The following is a 24114-nucleotide window of genomic DNA, read 5'->3' on the forward strand; positions in this document are numbered from 1 at the left end:
GAGACTACTTGGAAAAAAGAAAGAGCAGATTATTAACAAAAATTAAGTGTAACTCAATATTATTGGCTCAAGCCAAAAACTCTGTTACAAAACTAAATTGGAAATCATAGTTTTGAAATAGAGTAATGGAGTTTTAAATAAAGAAGTACCTTGTTGATAAGCTAATTCAACTCCATCATTTTGCAGATAAGTAAATTGAGACTGAGAGACTGTCCCAGTGACACACAACCAGTGAGTGGCAAAGCTAGGATTAAAATTCAAGTCAGTGCTTTTCTTGGGCAATTGGGAAAACATTTAGATAAACAGCCTGCTAGGGGTTGTAATACATGAATTTATTACATAGTTTGAGGAACTAGAGATTTTTAACCTAGAAAGGGAAAGATTCAGGGACATGGTAGCTATTTTCAAATACTTGAAGGTAAAAAAGGCCTTGAACTTACTCTGTTAGCCAAAGGAGACTTTACCAGTTCAATATAAGATAAAACCTTTTAAACAGTCAAAATTGGTCAAAACCATTGGGGGGTGAGGGACAATGAGTTTTCTGTTACCTGAAGCATTTCAGAATAGACTGAAAAATAATTCAGAGAGTATGTTTTTGTCTACAGAAAGGGGTGATTTAAGGGGTGTATAGGAGAGAATTCAGGCATGAAAATCATTTGGATGGGGTGACCTGTAAGAGGATGTGATTCTTTATATCCAAATTCTGGATATATCCAAATAAGAGTTTCATTCTTGCCTCTAAATTCTAAAACCTATCTTCTCATCTGTTTGCAATAGTTTAAATTTTAATCTATTTCATATTTCAGGGTAGTATGCCCTGAATATGTGATTTGAATGCTGTGGCAGAAGGTCACTCATATTCATTCATTTTATTTTACTCTTATATACTTGCAGTGAGTCTTTTGAATTCATTATGCAAACACATGCAAATCATATGCAAATGATATAGCCTCAGAAAATGACAAAATCTGATGGCCTTAACTGAGCCATCAGACCTTTCTTTAAGAAGGAAAGTAATATGCCTTTCAACATCTCTGGGGCAGGAGATAATTTCCTGAGAGTGATATTTACATGACATCAGAATTCGTTACTCAATCTTTGCCTCACATTCTGCATGTTTATGTGGGACTTTAAGGTAAGGAAAGCATTTTCACATACATGATCCTATTTGATCCTCATAATTACCCTGTGATGTAAGCAGAACAGGAATTATAATTCTTGTTTTTCAGATGGGAAAACAGAGAAGTGAAATGACTTGCCCAAGGTCACTCAGTTGGTAAGCAAGGATCTGCGGTCTAGCACTAGACCCTTCCCAGTCCTCAGCTTTTCCCATTGCACACTGATGGATGTCTTATTTGAAGCAAGGTGGTCTGTCATTGGTCTCGGTTTGCTTAAGACTGTGTCTTGCTGATAGCATCTTCAGAGATGATTTTGTTGATGAAGATGGCATTTTAAGGGTGACCAGGGAAAGCCCAAATATGCGTAGCAGGCCTAGCAGAGTGCCAAGTACATATTTCCTCCAATCCCCTCTGCTTTTTAGCATCTTCTCTGAAATCTCCAGATGAACAACATTCTTCCCCTCATCTACTCTTCAGCTCCTTCAGGAGGCAAAGTCCGTTCTTAAACCATGAAGAGTGGTAGCACAATCTCTGCAGTGAGATTTTCTGGATCTGAAGCCCTAATCCACCACTCTCTAATTGTGTGACTTGGAGAGATCATTTAATTTCTCTTAAGCATCAGTTTCTATATCTATAAAATGAGGGAAATAATAACATCTCTTTTATAGAACATGTGGAAACAGTCAAGGATAGGAAAATGCAGCAAAAAAAAAAAAATTAAACCTGACCCAGTATATGACACACAGTAAGGGCTCAATAAATGGCAGATACTATAGTCATTTGCTTCATCATAGTAATACAGTAGAGGTGGTGGTGGTGGTAGTAATAGTAGTAGTAATAGTAGTAGTAATAGTAGTAGTAGTCGTCGTCGTCGTCGTCGTCGTCGTCGTCAAGTCATTGTGAACTCTGATACTAAGAACTGGGCTCTTGGATATGGAGTGGAAGAACAGCAACACCAAATATATCCTGCATACCAGAGGGCTGAAGAACAGACAGAACAGGTAGCTAAATGCAGCCTATTGAGGAATGTTTGAACTTTGGCTTTCTTTAATCATTGCCACATCTTGCTCCATAATAAGGGTAATTGCAATCCTGCTTCAAAGCTATTTCTAAGAATAGGGCCAAGGCTGGCATCCCTAACTCTGCCCTCCTTTAGCCAGGCTGCTCTATCTATGGCAGTGTCCCCTACTTCCCCAGACCAGGTTAGGAGGGAACAAGAGAGGAGTTCACCCCAACTGCTTTAACAAGTCTGAACCGCCAGGTCAAGAGATGAAGTAATATTCCTCCTATACAAAGACCAGAGGTGGGGATGGACAAGGTGGCCAAGGCAGCAGCTGAGGCTCAAGGAACAGATATACTCTCAAGCCTGCTCCCTCCTGCTCCAGTTCCCAGCTCAGCAGGTGCCACTGAAGGGCTCATTTCTTCAACCTGCCCCCACAGAGTGCTCTGCCTTTCCATGTTCTCTGACACCTCTTCTATTCACTCACCTAGGACAACTGAGAAAGTGGCCTCCTTGGTGAGAAGAGCTTCCACAGCCTCTCTCAGGGAAAAGGACCAGAAGCTGTTGGAGTTGGCCGAATACTTGAAGTTGGCATAAAGTCAATTGGAACCATCACAACGAAAGTCTGTGTGATCAGCCCAAAAGGACTGCACAACTGATTCACGTTCAGTGCCAGGAAATGCAATGGGCCATTCTGGGGCTGGGTCCTCAGTTATTTTTGGCAAAGATGGGTGGTATGCAAAAGGGACTTCCTTTTTTTTTCAGCACAGAGCCACAGAATGCTGACCAGTCAACAGCATTTCTTGTTCTAAGATCACCCTTCTGAGTACCTCTCTGGCTGCCAAATTGCCAGGGCCTTCATAGTTTGATTCCATTTCTCAGCTCCTAGCATTGGGTAAACCCACCAAGCTAGGATTGCACCAGTCCTGTGATGGCATTTGACGTCAGCTGCTTCTTTTGGGTGGTGCTGTTTTCTGCCGGCTGTAAAGTCATCACCTCCTTGGATCAGATGTGCATTGAGGTGAGTCCAAACTGTTTGTCTTCATGCAGATTAAACTGAAAATTTTGAGATTTAGCATGCAGTTCAATCTGAACCTTGGCATCCCAATACCCAGGGTCTTTAAAAAGGAAATGAGGTATATATATAATTTTTTCATTATTGTGAGAAAGGTGCCAAAGAACTCAGTCAGGGGATCATCTGGTGGCATCTTAATAGGAAGCAATGAGAATTTTTCTCCTCTTCAAACAATTCCACCCAAATAATCCCAAGTGGGTCATAAGATATTAATAGGGTCTCTGTGCACAAAGCAGACCCTAAACCTGCCTCAGCCTTGGGGAGTTGTTGGTTTAACATCCCCACGCTCACATGGCCACTATCCCAATGAGTCTTTTGGTCTCCTGGCTCTCAGGGTGAGAATTAGTAAAGACAGGCCTGTGCCAGGTTTTTGAGCATTGAAAAGATCACTCTGAATGAGTCTGGCTTTCTCCTCGACTTGGACAGCCCTCCATCTGTTTTACTAACCCACAGGAGGAAAATCTGAGAATAGAGCCAAATTGCACCTTCTGTTTTGGACCACAGCAATATTTATCAACCTGTGGGAAGTTCTTGGAGGGGGTGGTGAGAGAGAAAGGAGAAGGACCTCCGTCTCTTGCCATCCTCTGAAATTCTTCAAACTTCCTCCCGCTTTCTCTGACCCCACAAGTGTCCAATACCACATAGTCTGTCAGACAAGGGCTACATACACGAGGGACCGTGAGTCTTGGTGGCTTGGTGAGCTGCTGGTCTGGGTTGAGGTTAAAAGAAGAGTAAGAGCCATGGTCGGGCGTGGTGGCTCAGCCCTGTAATCCCAGCACTTTGGGAGTCTGAGTGGGGTGGATCACGAGGTCAAGAGATCAAGACCATCCTGGCTAACACGGTGAAACGCCGTCTCTACTAAAAACACAAAAAATTAGCCGGGCGTGGTGGCGGGCGCCTGTGGCTCGCAGTGAGCTGAGATTGCGCCACAGCACTCCAGCTTGGGTGACAAAGCGAGACTCCGTCTAAAAAAAAAGAAGAATAAGAGAGCCAGGAGTAGCCAGATGTGGAGGTGCCCTGGGGCAGGACTAGAAGGAGGTCAGAGGATCAGAAGAGCAGAGCAAAGCCAGCGCTGGGGTAAGGCTCAGAGCTGGGTGAGCAGAGCATTGTTAGTCTGGCATTAGGATGGAATTAGCAGCAGGCCAAGAGGAGGCATCATGCCCACGAGAAACGAAGGCTGGGAAGGTGCGTGTTGGTTAGATCGGGCTGTCATAACAAATGCCACAGACTGGGCAGGGTGTGGTGGCTCACGCCTATAATCCCAGCACTCTGGGAGGCCAAGGTTGGTGGATGCCTTGAAACTGGGAGTTCAAGACCAGCCTGGGCAACATGGCAAAACCCCATCTGTACTAAAAATACAAATATTAGCTGGGCCTGGTGGCAGATGCCTGTAATCCCAACAACTTGGGAGGCTGAGGCAGGAGAATCACTCAAACCCGGGAGGCAGAGGTTGCAGTGAGCCATGATTGTGCCACTGCACTCCAGCCTGAGTCACAGAGCAAGACTCTGTCTCAAAACAAACAAATACAACAAAAAACAAAAACAAACCAAAAAAACCCGAATACCATAGACTGAGTGACTTAAACCGGAGAAACTGATTATCTCACAGTTCTGGAGGCTGGAATTTCAAGATCAAGGTGTTGGCAGAGTTTGCTTCTTCTGCACCCTTGCTCCCTGGCATGCAGATGGCCATCTCCTCTCTTTGTCCTCTCATGGCCTTTCCTGTGTGCATGAGCGTCCCTGGTGTCTTTTTGTTTGTCCAAATTTCCTCATCTTTTAAGGTCTCCAGTCAGATTGGATCAGGGCCCATCTACATGACCTCAGCTTCCCTTAATGACCTCTTTAAAGGCCATGTCTCTAAATACAGTCACATTCTGAGGTCCTGGAGGTTAGGATTTCAACATGAATTTGGTGGTGGGGGAGAGAAAATTCAGCTCATAACAGAAGGGGAAGAGTAAGACGTTTCTATCAGCCCCAGAAGGCTGTCCCCTCATCTTTCAGGTTGGAAGGTCTGTAATTGCCGACGAGTTCTTCCTGCCCACTGCACAGACAAAATCAATCCACTGAGACTATGGCACTGAAGTAAAGAAAGTTTAATTGATGCCAGACTGGCCATGCCAGGTGGGAGACAGAGCTATTACTCAAATCAATCACTCCAAAGTTTTGGAGATTAGGAGTTTCAAGGATAGTTTGGTGGGCAGGGCACACGGGAATGGCAAATGTTGACTGGTTGGGGAAGAAGTCATAAGGTTTTGGAAAACGGTCCTCAGTTCCGAGTCCACCTCTGGGTGACGCCACAGGATGGGTTGGGTCAGAAGTCTGGGTGGGGTTAGTCTGAAAGATATCTCAAAAAAAGTCTTAGATTCTATAATAGTGATGTTATCTATAGGAGTAATTGGGGAAGTCACAAATCTCGTGATCTTTGGCCACATGACTCCTGCACAGTAAGGAGTAACTATGCCAACACCTTAGGCAAATTCAAACCCCTCTCAAAATCCTAACCTTTCTTTAGCTTTAAAAATGTGCTTTTGTTTTAAGAAGGGTTATTATCATCCTTGCTTTAAGGTTAAACTATAAACTAAATTTGTCCCAAATTCAGCTTGGTCTATACCCAGGAATGACCAAGGAGAAATTGGAGGTTAGAAGAAAGATGGAGTCACCTATGTCATATTTCTCTTGCTGTCATAATTTTGCAAAGGTGGTTTCAGGTCAATGTCATACAGACCTTTGGGAGGCATGACAAGTGGGTAGGAATGAGGACACCATCCCCTCAGTGATCAGGAACACAGGTTATCACTTCCAGGCAACAGCCTCTGATAGGATAATATCACCATTTATTTTCAACTCATTGGGAAGCAGGCTCTTTTAAATGCCCCACTCTTACATACCTATACGTTTAACTCTGAAATCCTTGCATCAGGGGAAGGCCCCCGAGTCCTTTGGCTGCCTGTTCTGGGGCCTTCAGTGCTATTCATGTCTCAGGAGTGGTGCTCAGGGTTCTAGGGCCTGCAAGCCTAGCCCTGTGTGGCAGCAAAGTCTTTCCTTTTTGGATAAGCCAGATGAAACTGAAACCTTCCAATACAACAACCTTCCTGCAGCCCTCCCTCTGAAAGAAGTCTGATTTTAAATGACTTTGTGAACTATTCAGTTAGGATCAGATCTGTATTTTCTTTTGTTTCATCTATCATGTGTGAGTTCTCAAGAACAAGACTCTAAGGCTGTTTAGGAAGCTCTTGCTACTGTGTGGATACCAAGGAGGGAGCTGGGGGATGCAAAGACACATGGAACTTATTCCTGAGAGTCTGGAACTTTCCAGGCTGCTGGCAAGGGATAAAAGGAGGGCTGGCTAAAAGAATAAACGCTTGCCTTTGACTTAAGGGTTTGGCCATTTTTCAAACGTAAATTACCCCAACTTTACTCACCCTTCCCAGCTGCTTTTGTTTCCTCTTTTCTTCTTCCCCCTTCAGGTCATGCATTGTTAACCACACAGCCTCTGCATGTTCACGTGACCACCATTACCCTATTAAGCCTGCGAACAAAAGTTCTCTGAAGAGGAATCTGAGGAACGAGACTTTATTCCATTGAACAGTTCGCAAACTGGAGAGACACGGCCTTTGACACGTAGCTTTTGCATGGTGCATTCCAGAGAACAAATGAGGAACTTGGCTTCCATAGAGAGAAATTTGCCACTCAGGTTCCCAGTCAGATTCATTTATGCAGCCGAAGGATTCAAACTTGCTTAGTTCTGATCTGATGGTGCAGCTGGGTCCTGACTGGTTGATAAAGCTGAGCCCTGATTGGTTGGTTCAGATGAGATCTGAACGTTCCAAAATTAAACAGAGATGGAAATTTTCAGAAATTCAGAGTACATGTGTGACCTCTAGTCAGCAAGTGGCTTCTTGGCTCTATTTAAAATTTAAGCCCAGTTCGCCACTTGGGATCTGATATAGTTTGGATCTGTGTCCCTGCCCAGATCTCATGTTGAACTGTAATCCCCAGTGGTGGAGGTAGGGCCCGGTGGGAGGCGTGTGGGGGCAGCTCCGTCACAGCTTGGTGCTTTCTTGGTGATAATGAGTTCTCCTGAGATATGGTCATTGAAAAGAGTGACACCTCCCCTGTCATTCTCTTTCTCCTGCTTTCACCATGCAGCGTGCCTGCTCCACCTCCGCCTTCTGCTATGATTGTAAGTATCTCAAATCCTCCCCAGAAGCCAAGCAGATACCAGCACCGTGCTTCCTGTAGAGCCTGCAGAACAGTGAGCCAATTTAGACCTGTTTTCTTTATAAATTACGCAGTACCAGGTATTTTTTCTTCCTGTCTTTTTTAAATTTTTATTTATTTTTTAATTTTTTTTTTTTTTAATTTTTTTAGACGGAGTCTTACTCTGTCGCCCAGGCTGGAGTGCAGTGGCCCGATCTCGGCTCACCGCAAGCTCCGCCTCCCGGGTTCATGCCATTCTCCTGCCTCAGCCTCCCGAGCAGCTGGAACTGCAGGCACCCACCACCAGCCGGGCTAATTTTTTGTAGTTTTAGTAGGGACGGGGTTTCACCGTGTCAGCCAGGGTGGTCTCGATTTCCTGACCTCGTGATCTGCCTGCCTTGGCCTCCCAAAGTGCTGGGATTACAGGCGTGAGCCACCGCGCCCGGCCAATGCTGGGTATTTCTTTTATAACAATGCAAGAAAGGCCTAACAAAGGGTTCAGTCTGAAGGATTGGCTGGCTCTTTCAGTTCACACTTGTTTATAAGCCCTAGCCTAAAAATAGTTTTTGTCTGGCTTTGTTGTGAGCTTAATAAACTTTTTGTTGAAGTAAAACATACATATAGAAAAGTTCACAAGTCATAGGTGTGCAGTTAAACGAGTTTTCACCACGTGAGCACATCCATGTAACTAGCACACAGATCAAGATGTAGAACATTCTCAGCACCTCAGAAGCCCTCCTCATCTCATGCCTGCTCCCTGGCACTAACCCCTGAAACCATCCATTATTCTAGTTTACATCACTAGAAACCGGTTTTGCCTGGTCTTAAACTTTATGTACATGGGACCATACAGTGTGTACTCTTTTGTGTCTGCCTTTTATTTGCTCAACATTAAATTTGTGAGACTTATTGGTGTGTGCAGCAATCATTTGTTCATTTTTATTGCTTAATGTTACTCTGTTGTATTAGTGAGCCACCATTTATTTATCCATTCTGCTGTTAATGGACATTTGCATTGATTCCAATTTTTTGGCTATTATGAATGATGCTGCTTTGGACATTCTTGTCTATGTCTTTAGTAAACAGATGTACAAATGTTTATTAGGTGTATACCTAGGAGTGGATATATTTGATCATGGGTAAACATTATGTTCAAACTTTAATAGATATTGCCAGTTTTGCAAAGTGTTACTATCAGTTTGTACTCTGTGGCAATGTGCATAAGTTCTAACTGCTCCACAGCCTCACTAACATTTTGTATTGTTTGTTTTTAAAATGTTAGCAATGCTGATGGTGGGTATTGGTACTTCACTAGGAGTTAATTTTTATTTTCCTGGTGAACAATTAAATTGTTCAATTAATCAGTCATTTGCATATTCTTTTTTATGTGTGTGAAATGCCTGTTGAAGTATTTTGCCCATTTTCACATGGGTTGCCTTTTTTTATTCATTTGTAGGAGTTCTTTATGTAATGTAGATATAAGTCCTCCATCAGATTGCAAATACCTTCTCCCACTCTGTGGCTTGCCTTTCCACTCTCCTAATGGTATCATTTGCTGAACCAAAGCTTTTTTTTTTTTTTTTTTTTTTGAGATGGAGTCTCACTCTGTCGCCCAGGCTGGAGTGCAATGGCGCGATCTCAGCTCACTGCAAGCTCCGCCTCCCAGGGTCATGCCATTCTCCTGCCTCAGCCTCCCAAGTAGCTGGGACTACAGGCACCGTCCACCATGCCTGGCTAATTTTTTTGTATTTTTAGTAGAGATCGGGTTTCACTGTGTTAGCCAGGATGATCTCAATCTCCTGACCTCCTGATCCGCCTGCCTCGACCTCCCAAAGAACTGGGATTACAGGTATGAGTCACCGCACCCAGCCCCAAAGTTCTTATTTTTAATATACCTCAACTTATTTTTTTTCCTGTATTTTCAGTACATTTCTGTCCTGTTTAAGAAATCTTTGCCTACCTCAAGACTGTGATATTATCCCATGTTTCTTCTAGAAGCTTTATTGTTTTGTATTTATTTTCTATTTCTAGGTTTCACATTTAGATCCATCAAAATTGTTTTTGTTTTTTGCATACAAGTAGGAGTCAAGATTAATTTTTAAAGAAAACTTTTTGTTTGGAAAAATATCCAAACCTACCTACAAGTTCTAAGACTATTACAATGAACACCTATAGTCTACATAGATTATTCCATTGTCAAATGCTACATGTTTTCTCTCTCTGTCTCTCTCTGTGAATGTTTGTGTCCCTGTATATGTGTGACTTAAACAAAAATATTAGGACCCATATCAAGTCTTTGGAAGCTGATAACTATGCAAAGAGCAGCTGGAATTCAGTGTTCTGTGATTTGGATTGTGGTATCATTTTAGATGCACTCTTGAAATATTTACTTGAGAATGCGGGCATGCCTCCCCTTTTCAAGTGAGCTCAGCTTGGCCATCCTTTTCCCTCAAAACTGCGATAGACGTGAGCCCTTCAGTCCCTGGGTGTGGGATGGGGACTGTTTTGCAGAGCTCCTTTTTGAAAGGAACTCCAAGTTCATAGACACAAGGGGTTCCCAATAGCTTTCGATAGTGATGCGAGGTTGTGATGATCCAGTTAAACACTAACTCTTCTCATTTAGTGCTGGCACACATTATCGCATTAATCCTCACAGTAAACTTGCAAGGTGAAGTTCCTAACCTCAATCTACAGTTGAGGAAAAGGGAGGCTCAGATAACACAGCTTGGTGGTTAAGAGCTAGGATTTGAACCCAAGCAGTCTGACTTTACAAACAGGAAATAAAGTGCATGCAACTGGAATGCCCTTTGCCTGGAGGAATGAGATTGACAACGAAGTTATAGGGATGTGCTCTCTAGGGAGTGTTTGTTTTGTTTTTAGAAGGTAATTGTTGCTCTGGGATTTGACTCAGTCAATTGCTCTGTCTTGGATGGAGGCATGATTAATGAGGAAGGGTTAGAGGTCAATGTCCCAGACTTCTCATGCATGGGGGGCTGGCTGCTGTGTGTGTCAAGTGCAGATGAGAAATTTGTAAAGGTGAGAATAAACACTTGAGTGAAATTCAAAGAGTTCCAAACTAGAAAATGTTTCAGCACTTGCAAGGAAAGAAAATACAGCGGGATGAGAGGGAGTTAGATATACAGCAGAAGGGAGGAAAATAAGAGCCTGATTGAAAAAATGCAAATGAATACCTAGCGGGAAAAGGGATTGCAAATACAGATATAGCTCTGGGAGCACAGCTCTGAGACAGAGCTGGAGACAAAGCAGATGACACAGGTCCCAGTGCACAGTGGGTCCCAAGCGAATGCCCCTTGACTTAGAATAGTGATGGACATGAGGCAATTGTCATGAATACCACGTGGCCTTGCCACAGCTCTGCTCACTGTGTGAATTCACATCAAGAAGTCCCCTCTGCAGTGGAGCCAGCAGAAGCAGAGAGGTGAGAAAGGGACTTTGGAAATTGACCACATTTCTAGACTTCTCTAGGAAGAAAAGGCTGGATTTACAGGAAATGGTCATGTGGAGAGCAGAGCAACTGCAATGGTAGTGGGTGTCTGCCCAGAAAAAGTAACAGAAGCACATGGTCCTGGCGGTGGCCATGCTGTCTGCTGGGGCCCAGTGTTCCTTCTCTGCATCTTGTCCTTTGACTCTCTGTTGCATTACCATTCTACTGTTCTGGGACCCTGGCTATCAGAACTTATGCTCAAAAAGTTTCATTTGAATATTGATAGGGAGAATGACACACCCTTACTAATGCAATATTTCTACCAAAAATGTACAACCAGGGTCAAATCATGAGGAACATACAAACCTATAAGTGGGACATTCTGTAAAATATGAGCCTGCATTCTTCAAAAGGCATTCATGTCATGAAAGACAAAGGCTGAGGAACTGTCTCAGATTAAAGGAGTCTAAGGAGATACAACAACTAAATGCAATGTGTGATCCTGGATTGGAAAAACAAAAATTACTATAAAGAATAATAATGGGACAATTGTCAAAATTTGGATATAGACAATACGTTGGATAATAACATTGCATGAATGTTAAATATCCTGAATTTCATAATGGCACTGTAGTCATATAATATCCTTGATTTTAGGATATATAAACCTTGGTGTTTAGGGTTTAAGGGTCATGATGGCAGTAGTGTACTCTCAATCAAAAAGAATGTGAATAATAGTGTGTGTGTGTGCATGCATGTGTGTGTACTTTCTGTCTTACAATAGTCTGAAAACAATCTAATGCTTCCTAGATAATTCTAGAGCATGTGGTGCTTTGGTGCCTCTATCATCGTGGCCATTTTGATGATACAATTGTGATTATAAAAGCTATAAGGGAAGGGCTACATGTATGCTGAGCCCTAGACATTCTCTAAAATGTGTTTGGTTTCTAAATTCTCTTATCAGTTGTATTTCTTGTCACTTGCCTCTTTCTCCTAAAAATCAAAGGCACAGGATCTATTGCCATTTCCACCTAACCAGAGATGGTTCAATATTATGGCACAGGCTCATGGTGGCCTTCTTGATCCTCTTGGTAGCGTCATCCACTCATTATCAGTTTTTCACTGGATTGAAACTAAGCTGCTTCATTTACCTGCTTTCTATTTTCAAGGAGCTCACTCAGGCCACTGGTTTAGTAGAACTCCTCCTGGATTCTCAATCTTCTGCATCACATTAGTGCAGTAAAGTGCTTAGTAAAGCACACAAAAGGCTGAGGCACAGAATAATTTAGGTATCATGGGCACTTACATATTCAGGAGAAGGAGGGAAATGACAGCATTGAGCCTTTTGCTGTAGGGCCAGAATAGAGTGAGACAAACTGAGGAACTCCCTTTTGTCCAACCGTATGTGACATCAGTTATGCCAAAGGAGACCAGAAAAGAAAAATGTCTCCTCTAAGCTGATCAGCACCTTTGCAACTATTGGGGCAGCAGCTGCACATGCATATTCTCTCTGGGTCGTCCATATTCATGGGCACCGAGGATAGGTCTGGCAACACGTGGTTTTTTCCCCCACCAGTCAGCTAAATCTAAGTTTTAAATGCAAAGTGTGCATTTCAAGGACATTATGTGGATTTGTGGCAGTGCCTGGAGGACTTTCGGTCTATAAAACGAAGAATAAATTACAAGGACATATAAATAAAGCATTTTCATCAGTGACAGTCATAATGTTGTCACAATATCGAAGACAACTGGTGACTTTCTGTGATGAGCATGTTCTGTGGCTACAAAAAAGTGCATCACTAAACAGAAATTGGAATGAAAGAAAATGAGGTTATAATGGTGACATCTCAAGAGCCTCCTGCTTCAGAGCAAAGTAGGATGTGTGCAGTTCTGTTTCCCGCTAAGCAGATCTGTTTGTAACTCAGCATGAGAAAAGCCACTGATCTGGAGTCCGTACCAGAGTAGATCTTTTCCAGGCCAAGGAAGTCTCAGTGGGGCTTCTAGTGAGCCATTATGTGTCAGGGAAAGGCAGGGGCTGGAAGGTTGGATTAACTCACCTGGAGCCTGAGATGATCTGAGAGCTGGCCCAAGGTCCTGGGATGTCCTTGTTCTTGTGCCCCCAAGGTCACTGTCTTAGTCGGTTTCCTGCTGCTATCACAGAATGCCACAGCCTGGGTAATTTGTATAGAAAAGTAATTTATTTCTCATAGCTGGGAGCTGGGAAGCCCAAGAGCCTGGCTCTGGTATCTGGTGAGGGCCTTCTTGCTGCATGATTCCATGGAGGAAGGTGAAAGCAGGCATGTGGACAGAGCAAATGGAGGCTCTCACTTTGCGGCCAGGCTGGAGTGCAGTGGTGCGATCTTGGCTCACTGCAACTTTCAACTCCCTGGTTCAAGTGATTTTCCTGCCTCAGCCTCCTGAGAAACTGGGATTACAGGCATGCGCCACCATGCCCAGCTAATTTTTGTGTTTTTGGTAGAGACGGGTTTCACCATGTTGGCCAGGATGGTCTCGAACTCCTGACCTTGTGATCTGCCCGCCTTGGCCTCCCAATAACTTACTCCCTTTATCAGGAGTCCAGTCCCGTGATAATTAACCCACTCGGCAATAATAGCATTAATTCATTCAGGAGTGTGGAAACTTCATGATCCAATCACCTCCCAAAGGCCTCACCTGTTAGTATTACAATGGCAATTGAGTTTTCGACACATGAACTTTGAAGGACATATTCAAAGCAGAGCAGGAACTTTCCCTAGAGATCATTTATACCTTTCCAAGGAGACTCCACAGGCAAAATATACTCCATCAGACTTTCATACCTGCCCTGTCAGACCTTTCTATTTGCCCTACTACCCTTTGTCTTAAAGCATTAGCCAGATAAATAATGACCCCACAGTTCTACAGGCTTCTAAACAACCACTTCCCATTTTTTACCTACTTAGTTCAACACATAACTTGTGTTAGGACATGATTGGCAGGCTTCAGAATCCATGACTACCCTGGGGGACGGGATGAGGAACAACCTCATGTGTAGGAACTTATGTATAGGGTCGTGCCCAAAAGCCTACCGTCTGGTATCAGCAGCCTACAAATCCAGAGATCTAAAATTAATTCATACTTCAAGATTGCAAGGCCTCAGGTCTATGCCTCCCTGCTAGTTTTTTTAAGCATTGAGTTAAGAAAACATGTTAAGCTTATACAAAAATAGTAACAAAGAACCTAAAAATGCAACAATCATAAGCATTTGGCCTACTCACTTCATCTCTACATTCCTCTCATCCTTTTTTGCCAGAGTATTGTAAAGTCAATTCCAACATCATGCCGTTTTACTCCTAAATATTTAAATATGCATCTCAAAAGACTAAGAACATTTATTTTACATAACCACAAGTCTACTGTCATTAACAAAATCCAGAATTCCTTAATATCATCGAATTCTGTCCTCATTCAAAGTTCCCTAACAGTCTATAAAATGCCTTTTTGAACTGCTTTATTTGGATCAGGTTCTAAATGAGGGCTACTCTATTATTTGATGGTTATGTCTCTTAAGTAAATTTTATATCTCCGTGTCTTTTAACAAGCACTATCTCCTCTCTCATTCTCTCTCTCTCTCTCTCTCTCTCTCTCTCTCTCTCACACACACACACACACACACACACACACAGAGACACAGAAAGAGAAAACAAAGTCAGTTGTTCTATAGAATGTCCCACTTAAACCCAACATATCACTTTGAGATGTGAAGTTAAACCTAAAATCTTAATGAGTTTCAAGTTTAATTTTTTTCTTGGCAAGAATACTTCATAGACAATGCTGTGTACCTCACATTGTCTCACATGCGAAAGTATGTAATGTTTGATTGTCTCGTTTTGGTGATACTTATCTAAGGTTGATTTGTTTGTTTCAAACTGAAATTAAACATTTCCATTCAACCAAAATCAAAACTGTACAACAAAGTGAATTCAGAGAAGTCTCACATCTATCCCTGCTCTTCTGTCTGGTCTCTTCCCTCTTCTTAAAGGCAATCAGTCGTTGGGTTTTTTTGCATGGTTTGTTTTAACAAATATAAGAAAATTCACACATACCTTTCTTACACAAAAGGCATACTCTGTACATTACACTACATGCTGTATACTATATACACTATATATATTGTTCTGCAGTTTGCTTTTTTCACCTTGAAATATATCCTGGGTATGACTCCATATCAATATATGGAGGTTTTTTTTTTTCAGTTTTAAAGGATTCCATTTTGTGAATGTACCATGTTTTGTTCAAGTAGTCCTATATTGATGAACAGTCTGGTTATTGTCAATCTTGCTATTACAAAAAAATTACTACAGTTAATAATATGCATTCATCATCTTGTTTTTGGCAAGTGTATATTTGGTAAAGATTACTGGAAGTACAATTGCTGCTCGGAAGGTAAAACATATATAATTTTGCTAGCCAATCAAATTAAGTCTAATATTAATTTACCTTGTTTCTCCAATCAGAAAGAAGTCAACAAAACATATAACTGTGAAAATTTAGGTCTCAGTGAAATCCCTGACACTCTACCAAACACAACAGAATTTTTGGAATTCAGCTTTAATTTTTTGCCTACAATTCACAATGGAACCTTCAACAGACTCGTGAATCTTACCTTTTTGGATTTAACTAGGTATGTATCTGAGTTATATGTGTGCTCTTGATATTTTACTTAAGTTAAAGTACAGTATGTGCTCAATTTATTTGCAGGACCTTTTTTGGGGGCCCAGGGACAATCTGCTTATACTACATGTTTACACCTCCCTATGAAATACTTCTGTGTGGGTGAAATATAATTTAAATAAACATCAACCAATGGAGAGGAAAGTGGATTGCTCTCAAACTAGTTGCAACAACAGTACTGTTTGAGCAGTTCTAAAGAATACTGATAGCAACAATGAAAATAATCTTGTATTAAATCAGATGCCAAACTATGCTGAACTTTGGCATAGTTTATTTTTGGGTAATGACATTTAAGAAAAATTTCTAGGAGAAAAGCACATCATCTACTTCCCCCCTGCCCCAACAAATTGGAAAATGAGTTCCATTATTTTGTTATAGTGGTGGAATTGGGATTCCACATGCTGAGCCAGTGTTTGAGAACCAGTGGACAGAAGTATTACAAGAAAATAAGGGAAGAAAATGAAAGGACTGTACAGTGTGTGTGTGTGTGTGTGTGTGTGTGTGTGTGTGTAAGAGAGAGGGGACAGGCTCTGTGTGTACCTTCAGTCTGCACCCCTTGTGGCAGTTTTGCTTCTTCTGTTTTGTCCTTCAACTTCAGCTTCTGTGGACAGAATGTCCACATCCATAGTACCGCTTCATCTTTAAAACCAGCACTGTGAGGTTCCATGGTGCATATTATCATCCAACTTATGGTTAGAGGAGGAGACCATCTCTGTGTGTGTGTGTGTGTGTGTGTGTAATCCAGTATTTTTAGGTGCAATACCAGGATGGTTTTCTCAGATGAAAATACAGAGGTTGAGAAAAGTTGTAACTTGCCCGGGATGACACAGATTTTTGTGTATATATATATATATATATACGTATTTTATAGTATATATTATCTATTATGCATTCTATATGACGTATTTTGTATTACTTAAAACAGTAAATAATAGTTTGATTTTTGCCCACAATCAAATGACACGTGGTTCATTAGAATATAGGCACAAACCTCTGAGGGTTCAATCTAAGGGGTGAGATACCCGGAAAAAAATCTAGATTGGAGTGTTCAGAAGTGAGGCTACTCATTAATTTCTTCAATAGGCCATCTGTTGATACTGAAGAAAGTTCTTATGTTTGATTTTGAATGATACAAAAGATGACTTTGTTAATGTGTGTCACTGTATAGGTTTTTATTTTTCCTTTTTGCAAATGAATTACTGTTAAATGCAATTATCTTTTCAAGGTGCCAGATTAATTGGATACATGAAGACACTTTTCAAAGCCATCATCAATTGAACACACTTGTGTTAACTGGAAATCCCTTGATATTCATGGCAGAAACATCGCTTAATGGGCCCAAGTCACTGAAGCATCTTTTCTTAATCCAAACGGGAATATCCAATCTCGAGTTTATTCCAGTGCACAATCTGGAAAACTTGGAAAGCTTGTATCTTGGAAGCAACCATATTTCCTCCATTAAGTTCCCCAAAGACTTCCCAGCACGGAATCTGAAAGTACTGGATTTTCAGAATAATGCTATACACTACCTCTCTAGAGAAGACATGAGGTCTCTGGAGCAGGCCACCAATTTAAGCCTGAACTTCAATGGCAATAATGTTAAAGGTATTGAGCTCGGGGCTTTTGGTTCAATAGTCTTCCAAAGTTTGAACTTTGGAGGGACTCTAAATTTGTCTGTTATATTCAATGGTCTGCAGAACTCTACTACTCAGTCTCTCTGGCTGGGAACATTTGAGGACATTGATGACGAAGACATTAGTTCAGCCATGCTCAAGGGACTCTGTGAAATGTCTGTTGAGAGCCTCAACCTGCAGAAACACCACTTCTCTGACTTCTCATCCACCACATTTCAGTGCTTCACCCAAATCCAGGAATTGGATCTGACAGCAACTCACTTGGAAGGGTTACCCTCTGGGATTAAGGGTCTGAACTTGCTCAAGAAATTAGTTCTCAGTGTAAATCATTTTGACCAATTGTGTCAGATCAGTGCTGCCAATTTCCCCTCCCTTACACACCTCTACGTCAGAGGCAACGTGAAGAAACTTCACCTCGGTGTTGGCTGTTTGGAGAAACTAGGAAACCTTCAGACACTTGATTTAAGCCATAATGACATAGAGGCTTCTGACTGCTGCAATCTGCAACTCAGAAACCTGTCCCACTTGCAAACCTTAAACCTGAGCCACAATGAGCTTCTTGGTCTCCAGAGTCAGGCATTCAAAGAATGTCCTCGGCTAGAACTCCTGGATTTGGCGTTTACCCGCTTACACATTAATGCTCCACAAAGTCCCTTCCAAAACCTCCATTTCCTGCAGGTTCTGAATCTCACTTACTGCTTCCTTGATACCAGCAATCAGCATCTTCTAGCAGGCCTACCAGATCTCCGGCATCTCAACTTAAAAGGCAATCACTTTCAAGATGGGACTATCATGAAGACCAACCTACTTCAGACCGTGGGCAGCTTGGAGATTCTGATTTTATCCTCCTGTGGTCTCCTCTCTATAGACCAGCAAGCATTCCACGGCTTGGGGAAAATGAGCCATGTAGACTTAAGCCACAACAGCCTGACATGTGACAGCATTGCTTCTGTTAGTCATTTTAAGGGAATTTACCTCAATCTGGCCGCCAACAGCATTAACATCATCCCACCCCATCTCCTCCCCATCTTGTCCCAGCAGAGCACCATTAATTTCAGTCACAATCCCCTGGACTGCACTTGCTCGAATATTCATTTCTTAACATGGTACAAAGAAAACCTGCACAAACTTGAAGGCTTGGAGGAGACCACGTGTGCAAACCCGCCGTCTCTAAGGGGAGTTAAGCTATCTGATGTCAAGCTGTCCTGTGGGATTACAGCCATAGGCATTTTCTTTCTCACAGTATTTTTATTATTGTTCACCATTCTGCTCTTTTTTGCAGTTAAAACCCTTCTCAGGTGGAAATACCAACACATTTAGTGCTGAAGGTTTCCAGAGAAAGCAAATAAATGTGCTTAGCTAAATTGCTGTAAGTGAAGGAACTGTCATCTACTGGTGACCAGACCAGAATTTTCAGATTGGTCCTGGAGCTGGGCAGGGACTCACTGTGCTTTTCCGAGCTTCTTACTCCTGTGAGTTCCAGAGCTAAATAACCTTCTAGGCAAGTACACCGAACCGACTCAGGCCAGAGGGCCAGATGCTGCTGTGAGAGGCACAGAACCCTTTCCGCATGTGGAAGAGTGGGAGGAAGCAGCGGGAGGGGCTGGGCAAGGACTGCCAGCTCCAGAGTCACCCACAGGGAGGCCGTTCCCCTTCTACTCACCGACATCCCTCCCAGCACCCCACATCCCACCCCGAAAGGGGATCACCAGCCCCCACAATTTGGCAGAACTGAAGCCAGCCCGCTACCCACCTCAGCCACAGCATTGTGCTTGGGTCTGGGTTCTCAGTCATGTAGCCATTTGGGAAACTTAGTTGGGGGCAAAGTCTCAATGCTTATTTTAAATGAAAAAAGAAAAGCATAATGAATTTAACAGAAAAGCCTGAGAAATGAAACTTGGTATCAAATAGACTCCATTAATCTTCTTAATCCTTAGGTCTGTAAGGGCTCTGTAATGCTCCTAGGGTGTGAATGGCTATAAAGAAAAGAACCCATCCCCAAGCTTTAGAATTTCTTCCATGTTTGTCTCACTCAGTTCAGAAACCAGGCAGGCTCTCTCTGCCTATCTGGTGCTCTGGCTCTTACGTTACAGATCCTAACTTGCAGGTGGGCTGTGATCCAAAACGCTCTTCTCATCTGGTTCTTAGAAGCCTCTTTCCCAGAAGATCTGTGAAATAAATAGTGGTTTGGTTCTCAGACTAGCCCTTAAAAGCCTATTTGTTTTGGAGAGCATTTGAAATAGCATATTTACATGAAAATGAGGAAGAAGACATCCCTGCATGCTAGCTGTTGGGAACACAGTAAAGTTGGATTAGTGAGAAGTGGTTTCTGTTGAGGCTGGGGATGTCAGTAAAGGTCACACCAGCAATGGACAGCGGCCTGGACCACTGGATGCAGATAGACAAAGAGCAATGTCATGACTTAGACCTAAAGGGCCATAGTCACACAGGCTTCTATCTTCTGAAGTTGATTGCCAGACAAGCTGGGCGGGAGCTCCTGGACTCAAGTGGTGCGTTAACAAGGCCTGGATTCTGTTCCATAACCAGTTTTAGGGTAGAGATAGAGATGGTAACTTGTAGTTATAAAATTCTGATAGGCTAACAAAGTAAAAATGTATCAAACCAATCAGAATACATTAGCCCTTAAGTTGAGGGCATACTAGTGGGACATCATAATAGAGTGGAAACTTGGGGGTCATCCTTTTTGTCTTTTCACCCCCAGGAAAAGCAGGACAGGCAGGGAACAGCAGTGGGTGAAACTCTTCCCTGCTCAGGGATTTCAGGCCTTCACACTTGCTCTTTCCTTTGCCTGGAAGATGCTGCCATTGGCCTCCAAATGGCTTGTTCCTTCATCTCCTTGAGATTTTAGTGCTAATATTTTCTCCTCTCAGGGAGTTCTTCTCTGACCTAGCTAATCCAAAGTAACCTCTATGCCTCACCTGGTTTTATTATCTTTATAATGCTTATCCGTGTTTGGAATTATCTTCTTCATTTGTTTTAATTAGTCTGTCCTGTCTTGTTTCTCCCAAATACAAGCTCTATGAGAGGGTCTTTGCCCAAGGATACCCTAGAACATGCTGGGGACATAGTAATGACACACTCTCTCTCTCTCTCTCTCTATATATATATATATATATATCTATATAGATATATAGATATATGAAACCGAGTCTTGCTCTGTCACCCAGGCTGGAGTGCTATGGTGAGATCTCGGCTCACTCTAACCTCTGCCTCCCAGGTTCCAGCGATTCTCCTGCCTCAGCCTCCTGAGTAACTGGGATTACAGGCACCCACCACCACACCTGGCTAATTTTTGTATTTTTAGTAGAGATGGGGTTTCACCATGTTGGTCAGGGTAGTCTTGAACTCCTGACCTCAAGTGATCTGCCCGCCTTGGCCTCCCAAAGCGCTGGGATTACAGGTGTGAGCCATTGTGCCCAACCAAGACTCAATATGTTTTTAATATGTGCTGATCCCTGAGACTTTATTAGCTCCTAGTTCTGCCACGATGCCCATGCCGCTGACTCTTAGCTCCGGACCTCTCCACAGTTTCCTGGGCCTCCCACATGTTTTTTACTGGCATCTCATAGGGAAGTTTTTACAAAATGGATTCCCAGGCCTCACCCCCAGATTCTGAGATGCTGTTGGACTAAGGTTGACTCTGGGTTCCCAGTCAAATGATTCCATGTAAAATGTGGAAGGTCCATACTGTAAGAATTCAGTCTTAGATAGCACCAACCCATTGAGTCCCTGCATATTCTGTCACAGGTAAGCCCTTTCTTGCCTGAGGGACTTAAGCTGCAGATGGGAAATACTAATTGCTGATTTACCAACCCGTAGACATACTGCCCTCCATAATATTTAATATGTAACTTGGAAAAACGAAATAATTCTGTAGAAAATCTCTGATGTGAATTGCATCACACTAACAGTGAAAGGGGCCCAAGCCTTAGCAAAGCATAATTGCCCATCCTGCTTTCCCTTCTCAGGCCCGCTCCCTTCCATGCGATGCAGCTTGCTGCTCCATAACTGATCTAAGTCTTTGTGACAGCTGCTCTGTTTTAAGCAACAGTAAATTCACCCCACAAAGTCAGAAAGGGAGCTTTTTGATGGCTGCTGTCAATTTTATTGCTTTATCCTGTTTACTAGGATAGAATCTGTAACACGGTGTGTTTATTGGTTTTATGTATTGCATGTTGTTGCTGCTCTGACAAGCTACTCCTATAAAAATGTGTTATTATTGCATGATGTAGCTCAGTGAGCTGACCCTGCATTTCAAAGGGTACTGAAGCAAATAGCATCGAAGTCCATAAAAGCTGACTGGCCTACATCATAAAGGTCTCTCTGTGTGAGCTGCAACTCCTACAATCCAGGAGAGAATTACACCTTTCCCTGTGCCAGCAGCCACTGCTTAGTACAGCACAGTCCTTGAACACAGGCATTATCTGTAAAATTCCAAGACAGAAAACTGTCATGCCATTCTTATTTGTCCAACTCTCCAATCAGGGTTGTTTGCAATTTTGATGTTTATAAAAGTATGAAACAAATGGCTCTTGTATGTTTTCCTATATTAGTATAGTGTGCAAGACGGGTAGCTGACATTGGCCCTGAATGCTGAATAGAAGCTTGAATTATAGCAAGAGGGGATGTGGTTGTTTCTTAGCAAGTCATGACTGGGGGGTCCCAAGTGTTGGGCTGGAGCTGATTACGTGACATGCTGAGTATGAAGGTGTAACATGGTGGGAGTTAGCTTGAAGGCTGTGGAGGAATGGATGAGCCCAGTGGGCTTTTCTAGTTTAACACCAGAATAATCGGGGGACTTCTTTACAAAACAGATTCCTGTGCTTCATCCCTAGATATTGGGATTCTGTTAGACTGGGATTGGTCTTGGACTCTTGGCCATGTAAAATCCTTCCCTTATCTTAATGTTATCAACCAATAGCACAAGTATATGTTAGGCCCCATAAGTCAAATGAGCTGGAGAATTGCTCCTTATCCCATAAGAGGACATTTCTTAACAAAATGGGGAAAAAGCGCTAAGGAACCCTCAAATCCAAGGGTGAAACATCCTGGTCTGGCAGCTTGTTAGTCCCTTCGGGCCGTCACTGCCATACTCCAAGACCCTGCTCCTAAAGCCACCCTGCTCTCCCACCGACTCCCACCCACTCTACTTTATCCTAGCTACTGACAATTTGAAATCATTTGTTGAATACTTTGGAACTTGATAAAGGTAAGAATTAATCTACATATTCTATTTAAAAGCTGTTATTGCTCATGAACGATTAAGCAGTGAAGTTCATTGAACACCATCCTCCAATCCTCCCCATCTTTTGTTAATGTTCTCTGAGCACTTGGCTGGATCCTGCAAAGGTAAGCAGAGGACAAGTGGCCACCAGAGCATCCATTCCATCTCCTCCTCTGCCCTCCATGGTGATTAATGGGCTTTCTAAATAAATTGGGTCTCCCTTTTTCTCTTTCTCTCTTCCTTGGAGGGAACCTAAATGTGCAACAATAGATAAATGATTACGGATATTAGATGATCTGAATAAATGAGGAGATACTCCATGCTCTTAGTTGGAACATCTTAACATTAAAAACATGTTGATTCTATTAGCAGCCAGAGAAATACAAGTTAAAATGAGATAAATGTTTATATCTATTGGACTGGCAAAAAGAGAAAGCCAGATGATAGTCTAGTTGGGGCTGTGGGGTTTTAGGAACTACATGCCCTGATTATGGGGATGTAGACTGGTACAGCCATTCTAGGACCATCTGGCAACAATTAATCAAATTAAATGTATTACCCACCAACTGCTCTGGGGTTTTTTCCCAAGAAAGCATCATATGTCCACAAAGATATTCATTGCAACATTATTTGTGGAGGGGAAAGTTCACAGCAATTTGAGTGTTCTGCACTAAGAGGTAGGTGAGTAAAATGGGGAAGATGCTCAAGACAGGGAGCACTAGACAGTAGTTAGAAGCAGTGTATTAGATGTAGCCATAGCAATGTAGTTGAGTAATAAGCATATAGAACTTAATGGGAAAAAACAAAATTTTATATATATATATATATACACACTTTTTTTTTTTTTTTTTTTTTTTAGACAGAGGCTCACTCTGTCATCAGGCTGGAGTTCAGTGACACCATCTTGGCTCACTGCAACCTCTGCCTCCCAGGTTCAAGCGATTCTCCTGCCTCAGCCTCCCAAGTAGCTGGGACTATAGGCATACACCACCATGCCCAGTTAATTTTTGTATTTTTAGTAGAGACGGGGTTTCACCATGTTGGCTAGGATGTTCTTGATCTCTTGACCTTGTAATACCTGCCTCAGCCTCCCAAAGTGTTGGGATTACAGCATGAGCCACTGTACCTGGCCAACAAAATAATATATTAACATGGTCATCCACATAACTTAAAAAAAGCATGCATAAAAACAATGATACATACATTTTTCAGGAACAAAAACAAAAAGATAAACCATTAACATAATTGCTTATGGGGTGGTGGTGGAGAATGGAAGGGACTGTTGGAATAATTAAATGAACCTTAGAATAGGCCAAGGTTGATGTGCCAGGAACAGAAGAGTAAGATGGCCTCCATGGTCTGTACCTGAGGCTCTCTAACACATTTATTGAAAGAAAGGAAAAACATTTATTGAAAGAAAGCCATACCACAGGAAAGAAAGTGGTGTGGCTCAAACGTATAATGAAACACCATGCAGTCATTATATACATTGCAGAACTTTGCTTATAAACATTGAAATATATTTGTTTTAATATTCAAGTGAAACTGGCCCAAGAGTTTCACAGACAGCTGCTTTTGGATAAACATAGATATGGACCCTTCTGCTGTTAAAGCTTGAAACTTCTGTTTTATCTGAGTTCCTTTCTCAGGAAATGACCTTCAGGACTCCCACAAAAAGTATGGA

General features: G+C 42.3%; 1 protein-coding gene across 1 annotated transcript; it reads left to right on the forward strand.

Moving 5' to 3' along the window:
* Positions 1-279: 279 nt before the first annotated feature.
* Positions 280-23103, forward strand: CD180 (CD180 molecule). The gene is made up of 3 exons (XM_007974306.3): positions 280-3139; positions 15335-15501; positions 16777-23103. The coding sequence occupies exons 1-3, from the start codon at positions 3050-3052 to the stop codon at positions 18503-18505; spliced, it is 1986 nt and encodes a 661-aa protein (XP_007972497.3). The 5' UTR covers positions 280-3049; the 3' UTR covers positions 18506-23103.
* Positions 23104-24114: the final 1011 nt, after the last annotated feature.

This window comes from Chlorocebus sabaeus, chromosome 4, assembly GCF_047675955.1.
Source record: "Chlorocebus sabaeus isolate Y175 chromosome 4, mChlSab1.0.hap1, whole genome shotgun sequence".
In the NCBI taxonomy this organism is placed as follows: Eukaryota; Metazoa; Chordata; class Mammalia; order Primates; family Cercopithecidae; genus Chlorocebus; species Chlorocebus sabaeus.

Bases quoted from the DNA above. Each gene is read 5' to 3' on its own strand.
- CD180 (XM_007974306.3), top strand. From the start codon at position 3,050: ATGGCATTTGACGTCAGCTGCTTCTTTTGGGTGGTGCTGTTTTCTGCC. The intron at 3,140-15,334 runs GTGAGTCCAAAC...TTCTCCAATCAG, and splicing joins TGGATCAGATGTGCATTGAG to AAAGAAGTCAACAAAACATA. The intron at 15,502-16,776 runs GTATGTATCTGA...TATCTTTTCAAG, and splicing joins ACCTTTTTGGATTTAACTAG to GTGCCAGATTAATTGGATAC.